This window comes from Hemibagrus wyckioides, linkage group LG03, assembly GCF_019097595.1.
Source record: "Hemibagrus wyckioides isolate EC202008001 linkage group LG03, SWU_Hwy_1.0, whole genome shotgun sequence".
Classification (NCBI taxonomy): domain Eukaryota; kingdom Metazoa; phylum Chordata; class Actinopteri; order Siluriformes; family Bagridae; genus Hemibagrus; species Hemibagrus wyckioides.
In genome coordinates, this window is record NC_080712.1 from 2810532 (window position 1) to 2831057 (window position 20526).

The 20526-nt window shown below is 41.2% G+C and overlaps 2 protein-coding genes across 3 annotated transcripts; one reads left to right on the forward strand and one right to left on the reverse strand.

Annotated features, from left to right (window-relative positions):
- Nucleotides 1-2568: 2568 nt before the first annotated feature.
- Nucleotides 2569-11668, reverse strand: lgi2b (leucine-rich repeat LGI family, member 2b). Its single transcript, XM_058386801.1, has 8 exons — nucleotides 11387-11668; nucleotides 11176-11247; nucleotides 9868-9939; nucleotides 8163-8234; nucleotides 6513-6584; nucleotides 6076-6245; nucleotides 5407-5571; nucleotides 2569-5314 (listed from the first exon to the last, which is right to left on the reverse strand). Exons 1-8 carry the CDS (start codon nucleotides 11578-11580, stop codon nucleotides 4500-4502), a joined length of 1632 nt encoding a protein of 543 aa, XP_058242784.1. The 5' UTR covers nucleotides 11581-11668; the 3' UTR covers nucleotides 2569-4499.
- Nucleotides 11669-14835: 3167 nt separating this feature from the next.
- cdk2ap2 (cyclin dependent kinase 2 associated protein 2) lies at nucleotides 14836-18507 on the forward strand. Of its 2 annotated transcripts, none has more exons than XM_058386827.1 (4): nucleotides 14836-15490; nucleotides 16319-16410; nucleotides 17139-17259; nucleotides 18255-18507. In XM_058386827.1, exons 1-4 carry the CDS (start codon nucleotides 15436-15438, stop codon nucleotides 18320-18322), a joined length of 336 nt encoding a protein of 111 aa, XP_058242810.1. In that variant the 5' UTR covers nucleotides 14836-15435; the 3' UTR covers nucleotides 18323-18507. The 2 variants fall into 2 exon arrangements, with proteins under 2 accessions (XP_058242810.1, XP_058242811.1); XM_058386828.1 differs by lacking the exon at nucleotides 14836-15490 and adding an exon at nucleotides 15595-16209.
- The last annotated feature ends 2019 nt before the right edge of the window (nucleotides 18508-20526 follow it).

Here is a 20526-nt window from a genome sequence, read left to right on the forward strand (position 1 = left end):
CAACAACCCAGAGCCTTAACCATTTGAGCCATCACCGCCACAGGTTTTCACATGTCCCAGCTTATCAGGAAGCCGGGGTCAGAGCACAGGGTCAGTCATGATACAGTGCTCTTGGAGCAGAGAGGGTTAAGGGACTTACTCAGGGGCCCAACAGCAGTAGCTTGGCAGTGCTGGGGCTCGAACCCCCGACCTTCCGATCCCACTTCCCATGGGATATAATGCAATCTTGGTTATGATTGCATTATATCCCAAGGGAAAAGGAAACACTTGCTCTTTTTGTTCTTTTCAGTCATCTGGTCATGAAACCAAAAATTTAAAGAACAAACAAAATATTAGAGACATGATGCTTCCAGGGGTTTAGGTGCATTATTCAGTTCCTTAACCAGGTCCAGACTACATGGTCATGTGACCTCATTATTGAACACACACACACACACAGTATCTGTCCACATCACACTACATACACTTACAAACCTTAACAGATTAAAATCAAGTGTTTAATATTGTATTGATTTACTTAAGTCGATCATTTTCAGTAAAGATGAATCACGCTACCTAACCAGAACCGGAACCAGAACATACATGTAGCTACACCAAGCTGAGCAGTTTGAGGATCAGTTAGCAGAAATATAATGTTATAAAATTATTTTTTTCTGTGCATTCTGGTTTCATCCCTGCAGATATTTACATCTGGAGACATAGAAGTATAAGGGCATGTTCTGATACCTAGAAAACAGAGCACCTCAGAGTAAATAAATTAAATGAATCATAAGGAATCAAATTAAATGATCAACTCTTTCAGCTCGCAAACGATTCACTGATTTTTTTAATGGATAAAGATTGCAATGTTTTGACTAGTTATTGTTCTTTTTTTTCTGTGGAAGAAACTGTTTCAAGAAGTCTTTCAGAAGCAGCATGTGAATCAGTGTTCACCTCAAAGAGCCGATTTGAAGAGTCGACTCATTCATGAACAAATCCTCACTGCTTTATTGTGTATTTTTAGATGATTTCAGGTCAGATCCACAACAGGAAACACTTTCACTGGTTCTAATCTAGACAAAGGGAATTCGATGTGTCTGTCCCTGTTTGTAAACATTTTCCTTTTATGGTCAAAGCTTCCTGTTCTCATTAACCCTTCTCCTTTCTGCTGATTAGTCACACCCGTTTCTTGTTTCCTGCTTCCTCCGGTTCATGCTGATTGGATCTCTTTGTTCCCTGATTATTTATTTATTTATTTAAGCCCTATTTATCCAGCCTGTTGTGGTCAACGCCTCAGGTCAGGTCAAGAACCTTTAATGTCATTTCTGCCATTGCAGAACAGTGAAATGAACCAACGGTCCTTCAGGAGATAAGTACACTACACAGAACTACACAACCTGCATCAGGACACGAGATTGATCCGATCCTAACTTTTACTGAAATTGTAAGAGACCCCAGACAGACAGCATAATTTTTAGAGATTTTAGAGATCACACCACTACATGATCTTGACCCTCAGAAATCTTTCATGCAGCATTCTCTAGAGTGTGTTTTAATATAATCCACACACACACACACACACACACACACACACACACGGCTTGTTGTGTCAAAAATATTGAACACATTTAACAGGAACTGAAGTTATTTACCTATAATTCTAACAGAATGCATCATATCCCTAAGTGTTTTATTCCTCTTACACCACCACCACTTATCATTTTTATTTATTAAAGAACGACATGTCTTTATTCTCTTTCTCTTTATAAGATAAAAAAAAAATTAGAGCTTGTCGTCTTTTGTTACTATAGAAACGGTAAAGATGTGTAAACTCCTCTGTCCTGAAGATGTGGGAAAACTTCCAGCTTCACCTGTGACTGATACACAGCGCTGACACTGGAGACTCCTTCCACACCTCACACAGAATAAACATCTCCTTACAGAAACCGTAATCTGTTCAGCTGTTACTACAGAAACTATAAGCTATCAGTTTTAAGAGACTTCAGAGAGACAGTAAAGCATGATCAGGTACAAAATATTGCCAAAAGTATTGGGACACCCCTCCAGATCATTGAGTTCAGGTGTTGTTTTTCAGGGGTTGGGCTCGGCCCCTTAGTTCCAGTGAAAGGAACTCTTAATGCTTCAGCTTCATACCAAGACATTTTGGCCAATTTCATGCTCCCAACGTTGTGGGAACAGTTGGGGATGACCCCTTCCTGTTCCAACATGACTGCACACCAGTGACCAAAGCAAGGTCCATAAAGACATGGATGAGTGAGTTTGGTGTGGAGGAACTTGACTGACCTGCACAGAGGTCCTGACCTCAACCCCATAGAACACCTCTGGGATGAATTAGAATGGAGACTGTGAGCCAGACCTTCTCGTCCAACATCAGTGCCTGACCTCACAAATGCGCTTCTTCTAGAGGAATGGTCAAAAATTCCCATAAACACACTCCTAAACCTTGTGGAAAGCCTTATTACATTCATGTGCAGGTAAAGGCAGATGTCCCAAAACTTTTGCTAATGTAGTGTACACTAGAAACTATGTGACATGACAGAAAAACAAACAAAAGATACACAACGGTCTTTATTTTCTTCAGGATATACACACAGTTAATGCACACTGTGAAACAACCAAAGCGCTTTCCTTTTGAACGGAAGCCTTTAAGGAGATGCAGCATTGATCAATAAGGCGTACATTCTCTACAGGAAGTATTGCTAGCGCTCCATCTTCGTCTATCTTTGGTCAGCATTTTCTACATCTACTTGCATAGCGTTAAATCAGTGGAACGTTATTGCTCCTCTCAGCACGTAACAGTCTGGGGGAAAAAAAGATGTGAAAAGCCCTGGAGCTCAAAGACAATAAGCAGCGAGACTCGGATGGAATTCCCCGGACGTGTGGATTAAATATTCCACACACTGCAGGTTCCGTGCTTTGGGGAATCCGCGTCAGTCTTATTGAGTTAATATAACAGTAAATGTAAAACCATTGCATATTTGGATTTATAGACATGCACCATGTTTACACCTCTTCCAGAAAACACGGAAAGACCAGATTATTATTATTATTATTGTTATTATTATTATTATTATTATTGTTATTATTGTTATTATTTTTGCTGATATAATATTGCACTGGCCAAGACAGGGTTATAATGCATATATCTTCATCAGGAACGTTCAAATTATCATTATGTAATATCGTAAGACTAGAGCTGGGCGATATGAAAGGAAATTTTTGAGATGGGATTTTTTTATGGGAATGTTGAAGAACAGCCATGTTGGTGTGAATTTAACACATTTACTGCGTCTCTTTACTCAACATCAGAGTCGCTGTGGTCTTATTTAATCACTGGGATATGTTTCGACGAGCCGCTGAGGTGACACGCGGGGTTTATTTTAATAAAGTGTGGCCAGGAGATCATACTCAGAGGTCAAGAGTTAAGCTTCTCAAGATCTACATCGAGGTTATGAAACACTGCACTGTATTTCAAAAGGACAAAAATTTTAATATTACACTTTTAATCTTGGAATAATGCTACACAGATAAACTGTTAGTCTGTATCAGGGTCAGCGACTTATTCTGACCACTAAATCAATAACTGAAGAACAAATGTTAAGCCTGGCTGTGGCTACAGGAACGTCCTCTACAACGTCTCTGAGAAATTTCATCTCATTTCATCCTTCTCCAGCGCAGAAGAATGCTAACAAGTGTAATATTTAGGAACAAGCAAGTTAAATATTGGTCAAAGTTTTACAAAGACAATTTCCATCATTATTGGGAGGCAAAAGTTTGTTTTTAGCTAGCGCTAGCACCTGTTCCTGACTAGCTGCTGACTCATCAGTTTCTACCACTGGAGTACTTGAGTAAGAAGTACAGCTTTTTTATAGCTTGATAGAGACAAACTGCTGATGTCTGATAGCTTGTCTGATTACGCCATTTTAATGGTCAATATTTTGTAGATAAACACCCCAGTAAAGTCACTTGGTCTATAATGGCCATGACTTCTTGGTATCCACTGGTCACTTCAGAGGCTCTGTAGAAATAAAACCACTGAATTCATTAGAAACTATTTTGGGTCTGTACAAAACAAAGACAATACAGGAAGCAGGAGGGATTGGCCAAACTTTCTGTGGAGAAAATGTTTAGAAATGGCGTCCTCACCTCAAGATGGCTCACGTATTCTAGTTTTAACTAATAAAGGAATATTCTTCAAAAATTTCTTTTCACACAAAAATAAACTTTTAAACATGACATAAAAAATGATGTAAACTATCCACAGTTTATCTCTAAACCAGACTCACAGTGAATCATTTTTTAACTGAAGTCACATCATTTCTGCCTCAAGGCTTGCCCTGATTGGTTGAGAGCAGGATTAAATCTGTGCTCAAAGAAAGTTAGGGAAAACTATAAACAATATGGAATATATAGAAAAATAATAATGTCAATAAAACAGATGAAATGTAAAAGCTGATTATCGCCCAGCTCTACATCAGACCTCAGTGTTCTCATTCTCATCAGCTGTAATTGATCGAGACGTGTTCGAAAACCTTGGTTTTCCCCTTAAAACTGGTGGCTAGGAGAAAATCGCGCTGACCCGTGGATAACGGAGTGAAAGAACGAGGCCACTGAACGTACACCTCCCTGAATTTGATGAAGATCTGCTTCTCCATGTCCCATCTGAAGATCTGAGAGAAGGAGTAATCACTGCTCAGGATCAGATAGTGCTGATCTCTGAAGCTGAACGGCTGGAGGACCATGGCACCACGTGATGGGAAGCCCTGGACTTCCTCGAATCGCTTCCCGGTCCACTTCAGGACCTTCGAGTCTCCAATGTAGCAGGCCAGAGCTAAATAGAGGACGCGATCAATCCTGAAGGCCTTCACGCTCACCATGTCGTCCATGTTCGGTATGTCCTCGAAGAAGACGAACGTCTGGGTGCTCTTGTTCCACTGGTAGATGACCGGAGCCTGAGAACGGCTCGTCAGGATGAGCACGGATTTCCCGTCCAGGTCGAGGAACTCTGCGTCCGTGTCGCGGAACCACTCGTGGAGAAACTGATACGGGAAGAAGCCGGTGTTGTTCCACTTGAACAGGGTGGACATGCCTGCTTTGGAGCTGTCCACGATCAGGAAGAACCACTCGTTCCCGAGTCGGAACACCTCGATGTCGTTCGGCTTGGACACGTTGAGCATTTCCACTGTTTGGAATTTGGTGAACTGGTTCTGCTCCTGGTCGAATCTGTAGATGCGAGAGCCGTCGAAGAGCTGAGCGACGATCACAAATGCCTGCTCGTTAATCGACACCGACCTGCAACCAATCACGGACCGTCCTGCAAAAAAACAACCCAGGTATCACATCCACGATCCACATCCTCCAGATCCCACCCACACACAATCACAACCAATCAGATTCCGATCAAACCTGTGATATTATCGAAAGGCCTGAAGTGGGTTTCGATGTGATCCCACTCCATGATGATGCAGCTGTCCGAGTTCGGGACGGCCAGGGCCACGTACACATCATCTTTATAGGAGAAAATGTCCGCTGACATGGACTGAGTGTTTATGGTCTGATGAGGAATGAAATCTGTGCAACAACACAAGTAAAGTGTTAGATTTACAAGCTTACATTGGACATCTAGTTACAATACAGATATTTTTATTTAAATTTTATATATTCTAATGACATACACACACCGTCCTCTTTATTAGGAACACCTGAACATTCATAAACAACGTGTTGAGGTGAATGAGTTACAGTCACCAGGAGTGGAATCTGATGCTACGGTGTCCAGGTTTCAGCACTTTTCTGCTCACCATGGTTGTACAGAGTGGCTATTTGACTCAATGTAGCCTTGAACCTCTCATCAGTGAGATGTTTCCACCTACAGACCTGCTGCTCACTGGATGTATAAACTTATAGAGAATCTCAGGACATCAGCTGCTTTTGTTTGCTTGAATGATGTTCTGATGTTGGAGGTGAACCTGAAGATCTTAAACTGTACCTGTATGACTGAATGAGCAGGTCTGCAGATGTTCCTATTAAACTGCAGTTTAGTAAAACTCTGTACGGTACAGGGATCATAGTTACCAGTGGAGACACACTTGGCGTGTTTCTCGGGGAAGTCCTTCAACAAGATGCCCTTCGTCTCCTCCGGTTCTGCACAGGAAACATCTAAAACCGTGGCGTTCGTCTTCTTCACCCACAACATCAGCCACATGTTCTGGCAGTCACACTGAAACTGGTTTCCTCTCAAATCTCTGAGAGCAAGAGGATCACATGTCTCAGTGTCACAGCAGAGTTAACATTTTTCTTAAAGCTAGGTACTGAGAAATGATAAGCGGCCCATTCTGTGGAATCGTTTTCCAGCAGAGAAGCATTAGTGAACATTTTAGAAAATCTTCAGCAGAGACGGTGGATAAAGTGTACGATCCATCAGACCATGAGTCAGCGGTGTGTACTGAGCAGATCCTGAGGAGACGTGATCTAACAGTGTCTCAGGTGAGGAGCAGAACATTAATACTCACAGCTCAATGAGAGAGTGCATGTCAGAGAACAGGCCTTTGGGTAAACTTTTCAGATTGTTGTTCGCTAAAGACCTGCAAAACATCAGGTGAAGAGAGAGAAGGCAATAAAGAGTGTGTGTTTTGGGAAAACACAGGAAAGTTAACGTTCATTAACATCAACCTACATAACGGGTTTATTAAGTTATCCTCTGTATCTGCCTGGTCAGGGACTCGGTGCTTCGTTAAGCTCATAAAACTGCAGGCTACAGTGACCAAGAAGTGCATTCTTCCCTCTGATTGGACGAGACATTGGTCACTCAGGATCTACAGGAAGTCCAGCAGTAGCTGCAGCAGTAGAAAGTGGATTGGTGTGTGTATGAACACAGCTCTGCTCTTATAGCGCTCCTTACATCCTTTAATCTGGAATAGTTTTGTATTCAAATCATTCCTGGTGTGTTTTTAGTGATGGCAAACTAATCTTTACTCCATGATACACTATCAGTATATCCAACGTCACGCCATATGAATGTCCTTCATCAGAGTAGCACTGAATGAACTCTATTTTCTCATAAAGATAAATATACATACTATATTGCCAAAAGTATTGGGACGTCAGTCTTTACATGCACATGAATGTAATATGGAGTTGTCCCGCCCTTTGCAGCTATAACAGCTTCAACTCTTCTGGGAAGGCTTTCCACAAGATTTAGGAGTGTGTTTATGGGAATTTTTGACCATTTCCTCTAGAAGGACATTTGTGAGGTCAGGCACTGATGTTGGACGAGAAGGTCTGGCTCACATTCTCCGCTCTAATTCATCCCAAAGGTGTTCTATCATTTACAATAAATAAAAAAATAAAGATAGATACACAATTTCCTACTTCCTGTACATCCTGAGTGACAGATGTCTCGTCCAATCAGAGGTCAGAATTCCATTTGCAAACTATACCTACCCTTTCCACTTTGTCTGATTCTCCTCGTGTTTTTGGATGTTATTGTGTTTTTTTTTTTGTTCTTGCCCATCGTAGGCAGGCAGATACAAATACAAAGAAACCTAATAACAGTGTGGTCAGGATTACGTTAAACAGACCCATGATGATGTTTCTCTATCTGAGGGACATGTAGGACTCGTTTATTGTTTCGTCTTGTCTCCATCTTGCTAGATATGATCTTGTTCATTTTTAAGAGAATTATTAATTTTTGGGGAAAGTAAAGTAAGCTAATCTCTGCATGGATACCGCCTGCTGCTGTGTCACTAGCATGCTGGAAAGCCTTATCTACCAAGTTCAACAGCTTACAGCCTCTCCTGATTGGCTAGCGTCTCTGTGATTGACAGGGGGAGAGACAGAGCGTATGCCCCTCAAACTAAGATAGCACCAACAACACAAAATTTGACAAGACCACCTCCTTCTTCTAGAAAACGACCTAGAGATTGTCACACTGCATGAATGTGACAAGATAAAGTATGTGATTTAGGACTCGATCTGGGCTAGTCCTGCTCTTGACGACAAACCTACTTCCTGTTTAGGCCACACCCACTAAAATCTAAAGTGTGTTACAGATTTTTGGAGCATCACTGTCCTACGTCCCTGTAGATACTCATGTAAAGCACAGAGTTGTGTAAAAGCTGTGGTGTAAAGCGTCCACAGAACACGTGATGAAGACGACTCACAGATGCGTGACGTCTCGCAGTCCTCTGAAGGCGTGTTTGCTGATCTCCTCGATCTTGTTCCCCTCGATGAATCTGAGACACAAACACCGGGTCAGCGTTTACAGAAAAATAAAACCGCTCATATTTCACACGCTGAAGGATAAAACACTCCAGCCGTGGTTCAACATCAGGCTCTCTTCTAGATTTCTGTCTCTCAGGTCAGTGCAGGAGACTCAGAGATACACCACTGATGTGTGTGTGTGTGTGTTTGTATGCATATGTATGTATGTGTGTGTGTGTGCATGTGTATGTATGTATGTGATATGTATGTGTGTGTGTGTGTGTGTGTGTGCGCATATTTATGTGTGTGTGTGTGTGCGCGCATATGTATGTGTGTATGTGTACATGTGTATGTATGTATGTGATGTATGTGTGTGTATGTGCATGTGTGTGTGTGCATGTGTATGTATGTGTGTATTTGTATGTGTGTGTGTGTTATGGTGTGTCTATGTGCATTTGTGTGTGTGTGTGTGCATATGTATGTGTGATATGTGTGTGTGTGTGTGGTGTGTTTGTGTGTGTGTGTGTGCGCGCATATGTGTGTGTGTGTATGTGTGTATTTGTATGTGTGTGTGTTATGGTGTGTCTATGTGCATTTGTGTGTGTGTGTGTGCATATGTATGTGTGATATGTGTGTGTGTGTGTGTGTGGTGTGTTTGTGTGTGTGTGTGTGTGTGTGTGGTGTGTTTGTGTGTGTGTGTGTGTGTGCGCGCATATGTATGTGTGTATGTGTACATGTGTATGTATGTGTGTGATGCATGTGTGTGTGTGCATGTGTATGTATGTGTGTATTTGTATGCATGTGTGTGTTATGGTGTGTCTATGTGCATTTGTGTGTGTGTGTGTGCATATGTATGTGTGATGTGTGTGTGTGTGTGGTGTGTTTGTGTGTGTGTGTGCGCGCATATGTGTGTGTGTGTGTGTATGTGTGTATTTGTATGTGTGTGTGTTATGGTGTGTCTATGTGCATTTGTGTGTGTGTGTGTGTGTGCATATGTATGTGTGAAGTGTGTGTGTGTGTGTGTGTGTGGTGTATTTATGTGTATATGTGTGTGTGTGTGTGTGTGTGTGTGTGTGTACAGCTCTGGAATAAAATAAGAGACCACTGCCCAATCTCCAGATGTGAACCCTATTGAAAACCTCTGGAATGTTATCAAGAGGAAGATGGATGATCACAAACCATCAAGTAAAGCTGAGCTGTTTGCTTTTTTACAAAAAGAGTGGTATAAAGTTCCCCAGTAGTAATGTGAGAAACTGGAGGATATCATGGAGCTAAAACCCATGCAGATCGGGGTTATTCCACCAAATACTGATCTCTTAATGTTATTTATCCAAAGCTTTAACACAATCTGTTTACAAATGATTTACATTTTGTTTTATTTGAGTTATTAAAGCTCTGTAATACTGCATGATCTGGGGTTATTTTGATGTGATGTCATTTCCTTTAAATATACACTCTATAGTTATATTTTGAATTTAGGAGAAATATTGTCAACAGTTCACAAAAAATGAAACCAAACTCTTCATCTGACCAATACATGACCCTGGAAGAAAAAAACAGAAGAAACTCATTATTCTGCAGTGGGCTCTGATTTTTTTCCAGAGCTATGTGTGTGTGTGTGTGTGTGTGCGTGTGTTGTGTGTGTTGTGTTACTTGTACACTCACAGGTATTCGAGGCGAGGAAGGCCTGAGAAAGCGTCGTCCTTTATGAGAGAGATGGAGTTGGAGTTGAGGAGCCTGAAACATGAGAGATTTTTATTTCTCTTGATGTTTTATTCTGTAAAATGATTTTCAGTTTCTGTACACACCTGGACACACACACACACACACACACATTTCATTTGAGTCCATTTCAGCTGTTTTTAGAAAAGTCATGTGTTATAAACCTTATAGTGTTTATATGGATTAGATGCTACACATTATCTCTAAATAATAAATAACACTGCTTTTACCTAGGAGTCACTCACACACACACACACACACACACTTCACCTTTAGACATAAAATTAATTATTTATCATTTTTCAGAGTGGGTTTTTATTTAGGATGTGTTATTCACATCTTAAAACTATAAACTGAGATGCTTTTAAAAAAAGATGATACGCCAAGTAACCTTAACATAAATTTATAATAATAATAATAATAATAATAATAATAATAATAACAATAATATTAATACAATAAATAATATTATAATAAACAATAAATAATATTATAATATATAATATAATAATATATAATGTATGACAATAATAATAATAATAATAATAATAATAATAATATAATTATTATTTTGTTTTTTGTTTTTTCTATACTTCACAGAAAAAAATATTTTATCGAATATGCCATGTATATCATAAAAATATATACAAAATTCATATTCAGATCATTTTGACAGCTTTTAAGCTCCATATAAATGTATACAATGGAAGGGTTTTTCACATTAAATAATTGTTTACACTTACAATTACAGCTATCAAGCCCCCGCCCACTTTTTCTTCCGAATTTTCTCGGTAATTTTGCTAATATGCGCTTCTTCTAACTGCGTCACAGATGGGCGTAACACACTTGAAGGAAAGCGTTGTCTGCCCTCTTCCACATACAGGAGCTCACAGTCTCCCACGATTGGTTAGTGCCTCTGTGATTGACAGGTGATTGACCGTATGCCCCTCCCACCCAGAGAGCCTGCTCTGGTGCTCTCTTGGACTCATGTCTGCAGCAGCAGCAGCAGGGACTTTAACTCAGCATCTCTGGTCGCTTTAAAAAACTAAAACCCTGAAGAAGGTTTTGAAGTCATTTGTGCATGAAAGGGTTAATCCAGTAAATTAAATTTGTGCATGCGACTTGAGATTTCTGTCTGTTTATGAAGTCTGACATGAAAGTTATCTGTGAGATGTTTCAGGAATAAATGCAGTAGGAGGAGATGATGATGATGATGATGATGATGATGATGTGCTGTAATGCAGAACTCACAGCAAGTGCAGTGATGGCATCAGGGCAAACGTAGCTTCTCTGATTTCTGGAAAAGTGCCATTAACAATACTCCTGCAAAGAATTCATCAGAAAGTCATCATTCTGACACACACACACACTTTCTGATCACGAGCTCAGATGCGTTCAATTCTCGTTCAGTGTTAATGCATGCAATTCAGACCAGAGTTAGAGGCGTCTGAAAGACTCTTACAGAGAGGTGATGTCGGCTGGGACAGTCCGGGGGATGAAGGATGACCCGACGCAGATGATGGTCTCGGTGGTGCAAGTACATCCTGAAGGACATTTAAACACGCGCTTTCCTCCTGACCAACTCACGCAGAACGAGAAGAGCAAAATAACTAAGACGTAGTGTCGCACAGGAGGAGTGTGAGCCGCACTGGTCATTGCTGAAGCTGGAGTGTGTTTATTCACAGTCTTGGACAGGAATGCAGCACTGCAGGAGATCTCAGATCAGCATGACTGGGGCTTTTGCTTTTTCGATGAAACGCGCATGCGCGAAGTTTTTTTCGCATGCGCGAAGTTCTGTCCTGCTAGAGTCGGAAAATATGAATAACTTTGTTTTATGAAATATATACAATTTAAAGCTAATATATATACAACAGGGTGTGTGTGTGTGATAAAGCAGATTCTTCGGTATTTGTTATTGTTTTCTGAATAAATCTGCTCTGCAAATATGATCTATGACCTAAGGGGCCGAGAAACAACACATAAATTCACTGATTTGGAGGGGTGTCCCAAAACGTTTGGCAATACAGTGTATTTACTTTCATGTTCTTCAGTTATTTAAAGGTTCTTAAAGTGTTCTTTGGAGGGTTTGATAGCAGGAATCTTATTTCACACAGTCAGAGTGCATCATCCAGCCTGCTGTGGATGATGATGATGATGATGATGATGATGATGCGTTACACTCATATTGTTAAAGAAAACCGTATCAGATTGTCAACTGAAAAGAAAAAACAGCATCATGCCAACTATAGTAAATATCTAAGGAATATAACAGAAATAATCTTTTTATTAGAGATCAGTGTGTTAGTGTGGATGCAGTGAAACAGCGCTACTGCTTCATCATGCTTGAAGGATCTGTTTCCTCATTTCATATGAGTAAATTTAATTAAAGAGAGATTTCATCATTAAACTTGAGTTAAGGCTTGTAGATAGTCTAGGACTTGTGTCTTTATAAACCTCTTATTAACTCTGATCTGATTCAAGCCACGTGGATTATAAACAGATTAAAAACTGAGGTTTTGGAAATACCACTTTAGTGAAGAATGGATCAACTTCCACACAGTGGAACAAAGAGGTCTCAGTCTTTTTTCTTTTTTATATGGATTCAGTGAGGGATTATTTTAAACTCCATTAGGTTCTCTCCTGGAAACTGGTGTTCTGTGTGCTTTCATTAAATATTCAGAATGAGATAAGTGTAAGAGGATCAGTATGAGTGGAAGCTTTTTAGAGCTACTCTGAGAAACCTTTTAGAGTAAAGACTGCTCACTACGGCTCATAGGAGCTCACTTACTGGGGCTCACTTGGGCTCACTGGAGTTCACTGGGGCTCACTCATTGGGGTTCACTGGGGCTCACTCATTGGGGTTCACTGGGGCTCACTCATTGGGGTTCACTGGGGCTCAATGAGGCTTACTGGGGCTCACTGAGGCTCACTGGGGCTCACACACTGGGGCTTACTGGGGCTTACTGAGGCTCACTGGGGCTCACTGAGGCTCACTGGGGCTCACACACTGGGGCTTACTGGGGCTCAATGAGGCTTACTGGGGCTCACTGAGGCTCACTGGGGCTCATACACTGGGGCTTACTGGGGCTCACTGAGGCTTACTGAGGCTCACTGGGGCTCACTGGAGCTCACCAGGGCTCACTCACTGGGTTAACTGGGGTTCACTCACTGGGGCTCACTGGTGCTCACTGAGACTCAATGGGGCTTACTGGGGCTCACTGAGGCTCACTGGGGCTCACTGGGGCTTACTGGGGCTCACTGAGGCTTACTGAGGCTCACTGGGGCTTACTGGGGCTCACTGAGGCTTACTGAGGCTCACTGGGGCTTACTGGGGCCCACTGGGGCTCACTTACTGGGGCTCACTTACTGGGGCTCACTAGAGCTCAGCCGGGCTCACTCAGTGGGGCTCACTGGGGCTCACTGGTCTCACTTGGAGACCACTGAGGCTTACTGGGGCTCACTAGGGGCTTACCGAGGCTCACTGGGGCTCAATCACTGAGGCTCACTGGTGCTCACTGGTGCTCACTCACTGGGCCACACTGGAGCTAATTGTGGCTCACTAGAGCTCACTTACTAGGGCTCACTGGGGCTCACTCACCGGTGCTCAATGGGGCTCATTGAGGCTCACTGGAGCTTACTGTGGCTCACTATGGCTCACTTACTGGGGCTCACTGAGGCTCACTGGAGCTCACTGGGGCTCACTGGGGCTCATTGATGCTCACTTGGAGCTCACTGAGGCTTACTGAGGCTCACTTGGAGCTCACTGGGTCTCACTGTGGCTCACTGAGGCACACCTGGAGATCACTGAGGCTCACTGGGGCTTACTGAGGCACACTTGGAGATCAATGAGGCTCACTTGGAGATCACTGGGGCTCACTTGGAGATCACTGAGGTTCACTTGGAGATCACTGGGGCTCACTTGGAGATCACTGAGGTTCACTTGGAGATCACTGGGGCTCACTTGGAGATCACTGGGGCTCACTTGGAGATCACTGGGGCTCACTTGGAGATCACTGGGGCTCACTTGGAGATCACTGAGGCTCACTTGGAGATCACTGGGGCTCACTTGGAGATCACTGAGGCTCACTTGGAGATCACTGGGGCTCACTTGGAGATCACTGGGGCTCACTTGGAGATCACTGGGGCTCACTTGGAGATCACTGAGGCTCACTTGGAGATCACTGGGGCTCACTTGGAGATCACTGAGGCTCACTTGGAGATCACTGGGGCTCACTTGGAGATCACTGAGGCTCACTTGGAGATCACTGAGGCTCACTTGGAGATCACTGGGGCTCACTTGGAGATCACTGAGGCTCACTTGGAGATCACTGAGGCTCACTTGGAGATCACTGGGGCTCACTGGTAACAATCGTACAGAGTGGTTATCTGTGTTCCTGTGGCTTTTACGTCAGCTCAGACCAGTCTGGACATTACCTGAAGCTATTGTTCTGTATCTACATGATTTTAAGCACTGTACTGCTGACACATGATTGGCTGATAAATACATGAATAAGTATATAGGTTTATGTGTGTTCCTAATAAAGTGCTCAGTCAGCATATAATGACATTTATCTTGAAATATTACCACTTTATTCTTGACTCCTTTTTCTTTCTTTTTACATTTTTAAAAACAGTAGCCTTAAAATGATCATTTTGCTTTTTAGAGTGTAGTGTTTAAATACTTCAGAAATATAAGTACATAAATGAAGTAATGAAAGGACAAAACTAATTAAAACAGCAAAATCCCGGAAGTAAGATTTCTGTTTCGTTGTTTTATGTTTTATTCGGGGAAAATAAGTACACACACACACGCACACACACACAGACGCACACACGCACACGCACACACACGCTGGCTACGCCATGACGTCACGCGCGTATTTTTCCAGCACGTCGGCGCGAGCGACTTCCTGTGCTTTGCCATTTTCGGCTTTTTGACAAGAGCTCCGGTTTTCTTTTCTTCTCTTCCGTGTGCTTCCTTGTTTGTTTGTTTTGTTTGTTTATTTGTTTGTTTTAAATCAACATAACTTTTTTTAAATTAGAGTTCGCTTCTGAAGCGGAACATCATTATTGTACTGTTTGTAGAAAGGTTTAAAATCTTTAGTTATAAACCGTAGGTGTAAATTAAGATAGTTGGTCGAATCGGTGTTAGCGGTTTGCTAGCGGCTTTGTTAGCATTGCGGAGGGGGTTAGCATAGCGCCTAGCCTAGCCTAGTTTAGCTAGCACTTTCATTAACACTGTGAATGAAAGTAATTGAGGAGACAGTATATTTGTGTTTAGGAGAAAGCCAGGTTAGTAAAAGAGCTTTGAAATAGTTTCAGTGATCTTGTGAGTTCCTGAACGATACTTAGGGATAGGAGTGTGTGTGTGTTAAGGTGTGTGTGTGTGTGTTAAGGTGTGTATGTGTGTGTGTGTATGTGTGTGTGTTAAGGTGTGTGTGTGCTTGGTTCACTCACTGAACATCCTTACAAACTTGATTGTACAACACGGAGCAGCTCAGCGAGCTCAGTATGAGTTATAAACCCATCGCTCCAGCTCCTGCAGGCTCCAATCACACACCTCCAGGTGAGCTCCTCTCATTACTGCACCTTCATCATCATCATGTACAGGTGAGCTCCTCTCATTACTGCACCTTCATCATCATCATGTACAGGTGAGCTCCAGGTGTGAGTGAGTCACAGGTTAGGTAAAGTTTAGGGTTGAAGGCAGTCAGTCATCATGTAAATATCTCCATGACACCATACAGTGAGGTCCAGGTGTTGGTGATGATCCAGCCATCAGACAGGAGTCTGCTTCATCCTCATGCTCTTCCTGACTCACTGTTTTGACGCCATGAACACACACACACACACAATTCCCAAAAAACAGATTGCTTTTTCTTTGGTGTTTAATCTCACCTGGATTCTGTAGATTTGCACACAGTCCAGATTTTATAATCCCAGTCTGCTTGTACTTTTCTGTCTTTATTCTCCTTCTCTTTGAGTCTGAAGGTTTCGTCCTTGCATCGTCGCCGCTGTCGTCTCTGGATTCTTTATTAGAGATCTAAAACTTCATGCTGATTTCTGTCACACTGCTTCATGTCAGAAAACTTAGTTTGCACTGACACGGGATACTTCTTCCTCAAATCTACCATCAGAGCTGCTATAGGACATTAATCTTATTTATTTATTCATTTATTTATTTATTTATTTATTTTCACACACGTTCAGGAGAGTGAGTGGAACAGATATTCAAGAATTTTTTTACATCGTAAATGCACCCTGACGTTTCTCCTCTTTCCTGTGGTACACCATGCCTCTTTGCTCACTGGTTAAACGAATCAAAGTTACCTAAAAGCTCCATTATTTTTTCATAACCTCAGTGTTTTCACCTTTCATCATGTCTTTGTCTCAGGGTCGTGCGGCTCGTCTCCGTCTCTGCCCTCGGCCTCCACCTTCAGACCAGTGTTCAGCGACTTCGGTCCACCATCCATGGGCTTTGTACAGGTACGGGAAAATGTTACAAGTAATCAATAAAATATCGATATGGCTGATGGGGTGCTCAAATTTTCCACTTGTTTCTTTTTGAATACAGAATAAATCATTTTTTCTCTGCAGTCGCAAAGTTTTAAACTCCAATACAAGTGCTAATATTCTCTATTCCCATCCATATCAGGAATCAGGAACATCTTAATGTATCATGATATGTTTTTATTTATTTTTGGGCCACATCAGACTCTGTAACATCCAGTTATTGTGATTTTTGTAAAATCACGTTTCCCGTCATTTAAATTAAAATATATCACAGATATTTTTGTTAGCAGATAACTTGATAAGTTTTTATAGTACTACTGAAGTGTTTATTTACACCATTTTTTTATTTACACTATTTATTTACACGAAGTGTTTCTTTACACTATTGATGCTTTGGACTCATTTAGAGTAGCATTTAGGGCTGGGTGATGTGGTGATACAATATCCATCATGATAAATTAGAGCAAAATATGCTTTTGAGACTTTTGCCTTTTCACTGTTAAATTTTTATTTATTTTTTTAACAAATTAAATGTTTTTATAGACTGAAAATACATTTACATATTTTAGTGCAACACCGCTGTTATGTTTATCAGTGGTGTGATTTATCCTCTAAATACAGTTTAAATAAAGAGCTGAAATTTCAGGGGGAACATTTCTGAAGTCTAATTGATGGTGTGTTTTTATTTCTTTTATTTCCAGCCTGTGAAAGTGTCTCAGGGCTCCACCTACAGCGAGCTGCTGTCTGTTATAGAGGAGATGAGTCGAGAGATCAGGCCCACGTACGCCGGCAGTAAAAGTGCTATGGAGAGATTGAAAAGAGGTACCATGTTAACACTGTGTACACACACACACACACACACAGTGTCATGCTGTTATAGTTAAAACACAGTGACGTAGTATGTGATGTGGAGTCACTGTAAGCACACCACAGTTATTTTAACAATTTTCCCCCGAAGGATGAATAAACTAGGCTCTACTCTAATATTGTCCACTAACAGCATGTCCCCAACTGCTGCATTCCTCTTATTCCACAGTTACACTTTTTGTCTATGTCTAGATATTTTTATCCTTTTAGAGTTACATCTACAAACGTTTTACCAGTTCTCTCCTACGTCATAGCTACAATAAACACTCCTTCCCTCACCAGCCTCTCTTTATCTCTCTTGAAGTTCATAAAATCAAAGAAATGCAGCTTGTGTATTTAATAAAGCACTGGAGTGCACTATACTACCTGCAAAATATAGAATGGTGTAGTGTTTTGTGTTGTAAGTGTGGTATAGTACAGCATAGTAGAGTGCTGTAGTACTGTGTAATGTAGTATAGTAAGGTGACTGTAGTACATAAAGGGTATAGTGGTGTATAGTGAGCTGTAGTATAGCAGAGTGTACCATAGTATACGGTGTAGCAGTATACTGTAGTACATAAATGGTATAATGTGCTGTAGTATAGTAATGTAGTACAGTGTGTTGTGTAGAAGTACAATAGTGTACAGTCTGTATAAGTAACAGTGTAGTATAGTAACATGTAGCAGAGTATAACAGAGTAACGCAACATTTCATCTGCACTCATTTAACATTCTACTCCTCACTATTCCACACCTCCTGACCAATCACAGTCCAGTTTCCACTCACCCTCCTCAGGTGAACAGAACTGTAGGATTAGAATGTGATTCTTCACACGCGTGTCCTCATTATCCTCCATTCTGACTCAGACTTACTGGAGCAGAAACACTGCTCAAAAATATCGGGACCCTCAATGCTGTGACTGATAGAGAGAAGAGAATGTGTGTAATTCCTCTTATTGTGTGTGTTTCAGGAATCATCCACGCCCGAGCTCTAGTGAGAGAGTGTCTAGCTGAAACTGAGCGCAGCGCTCGCACATAACACACACTCACACACACACACACACACACACCACTCTATCTCTCTCTTATTCACACACACGCACACAGAGACACACACACTTTTACACACCTCTGTTCCACATAATTACTTTTGTAATTTCAAACTTTTTGCAGTTCTGTATTTAAAATGCGAAAAACACAATAAAAATCCGGTTTTACAATTAAACATGAAACCGCTTGTGTTTCTGCACTTTACACTTCAGCTTTTAGATATTTTGATATATTTTTTATTGATTTATTTTGATTTGAAAATAAATGTGATAATTATATAAATCAGCAGATTGCATTAACAAGGTTCCAGCTGGATGAAATATCTTTAATTAAAAAAATTATATAATTTTAAAAAACAATGAGTAGCAACAATATCTTAAGTGCGACTCGCATTCTAATTCTATTTATTTAATTTTATAAATTCAATTGTATATCTGGCTCATCACAGACTCTGCCTATTTAAGCTAATTCAATTTTCTTTTTTCCATTTTATAATATTAGTGTTGACTTTTATTTCACAGGCTTTGACCTGAAAATCTGAGATAAAATCTGAAATTAATTTCAGTGATTTCATTATAAATATTCTTTAAGCCATGAATTCAAGGTGTGAGCATTATTCTGACTGCCCTTGGGTGTAGGAATGGTGCTATATAAAGCTACACTATATTTCCAAAACTTTTGGGACGTCCCTCTAATTCAGGTGTTGTTTTTCAGGGGTTGGACTCGGCCCCTTAGTTCCAGTGAAAGGAACTCTTAATGCTTCAGCTTCATACCAAGACATTTTGGACAATTTCATGCTCTTTGTGGGAACAGTTTGGGGATGACCCCTTCCTGTTCCAACATGACTGCACACCAGTGACCAAAGCAAGGTCCATAAAGACATGGATGAGTGAGTTTGGTGTGGAGGAACTTGACTGTCCTGCACAGAGTCCTGACTTAGTCCTGAATTAGAGTGGAGACTGTGAGCCAGACCTTCTCGTCCAACATCAGTACCTGACCTCACAAATGCGCTTCTAGCGGAATGATCAAAACATTCCCATAAACACACTCCTAAACCTTGTGGAAAGCCTTCCCAGAAGAGTTGAAGCTGTTATAGCTGTAAAGGGCGGGACAACTCCATATTACATTCATGTGTAGGTAAAGGCAGACGTCCCAAAACCTTTGGCAATATAGTGTTTATTGTATCTAAACTCTCAGTAGGTTTGTGGAGATCTATTTGTTAGTATTTTACTGTGGTTATGGGAAGTGAAGCTAATTTCAGTAAATCAGATCAAACCTTTTTTTTTTTTACACACCAAAGACGTTTCAGGTCAAAACATTCTCATGAATCTTTATCGATGATGAAGCTCAGCAGAATAAATTGAAAAGACCACTCAATCATAATCCGATCATTTACAGAGGAACACATCTACATTAATCTGGAGGAACCGAGACTGATCCAAAACACACTGCCAGATCAACACTGGACTACATCAGGGGGAAGTGGAAGGTTTCAGGTGTGTAGACATGAACCAAATTAGATAAGATAGAACTTTATTAATCCTGAAGGAAATTGTTTTGCCTCAGATTACAAGAAAATAAATATAAATAGTTTACGGAAACTATATAAAAGAAAAAGTATAGAAAATGAATAAACAGTAATAAAAGACACACAACATAACTGAGCATCACTGGCTGCCGTTTGGTGCAGTGCAGGAATCACCGACTGTAGAGGAGACTGAAGGGAGAAACCTCCTGAAACACACAACAACTGAAAGAAGCTGTGCTACAAACCTGGAAAAGAGTCACAGAAGAAGGCAGCAGTGTGATGATGTGGTCACTGCTTGTGAAAGAAATCAAAGCAGTTATGAACCTAATCAATTGTGTGGTCTGGTGTACACTGATCAGGCATAACATTATGACCACCTGCCTAATATTGTGTTGATTCCCCCTTTTGCTGCCAAATCAGCCCTGACCTGTCCTGCACTGTGTATTCTGACCCCTTTCTATCAGAACCAGCATTAACTTCTTCAGCAGTTTGAGCAACAGTAGCTGTTGGATCGGATCACATGGGCCAACCTTCTCTCCCCACGTCCATCAATGAGCCCTGACTGCCCATGACCTTGTTGCTGGCTCACCACTGTTCCATCCTTGGACCACTTTTGATAGATACTGACCACTGCAGACTGGGAACACCCCACAGTTTTGGAGATG

Bases quoted from the DNA above. Each gene is read 5' to 3' on its own strand.
- cdk2ap2 (XM_058386827.1), top strand. From the start codon at position 15,436: ATGAGTTATAAACCCATCGCTCCAGCTCCTGCAGGCTCCAATCACACA. The intron at 15,491-16,318 runs GTGAGCTCCTCT...TCTTTGTCTCAG, and splicing joins CTCCAATCACACACCTCCAG to GGTCGTGCGGCTCGTCTCCG. The intron at 17,260-18,254 runs GTACCATGTTAA...TGTGTGTTTCAG, and splicing joins TATGGAGAGATTGAAAAGAG to GAATCATCCACGCCCGAGCT.
- lgi2b (XM_058386801.1), bottom strand. From the start codon at position 11,580: ATGACCAGTGCGGCTCACACTCCTCCTGTGCGACACTACGTCTTAGTT. The intron at 9,940-11,175 runs GTGAGTTCTGCA...CTCATGTTTCAG, and splicing joins ATGCCATCACTGCACTTGCT to GCTCCTCAACTCCAACTCCA. The intron at 8,235-9,867 runs GTGAGTGTACAA...TTTGTGTCTCAG, and splicing joins CTTCCTCGCCTCGAATACCT to ATTCATCGAGGGGAACAAGA.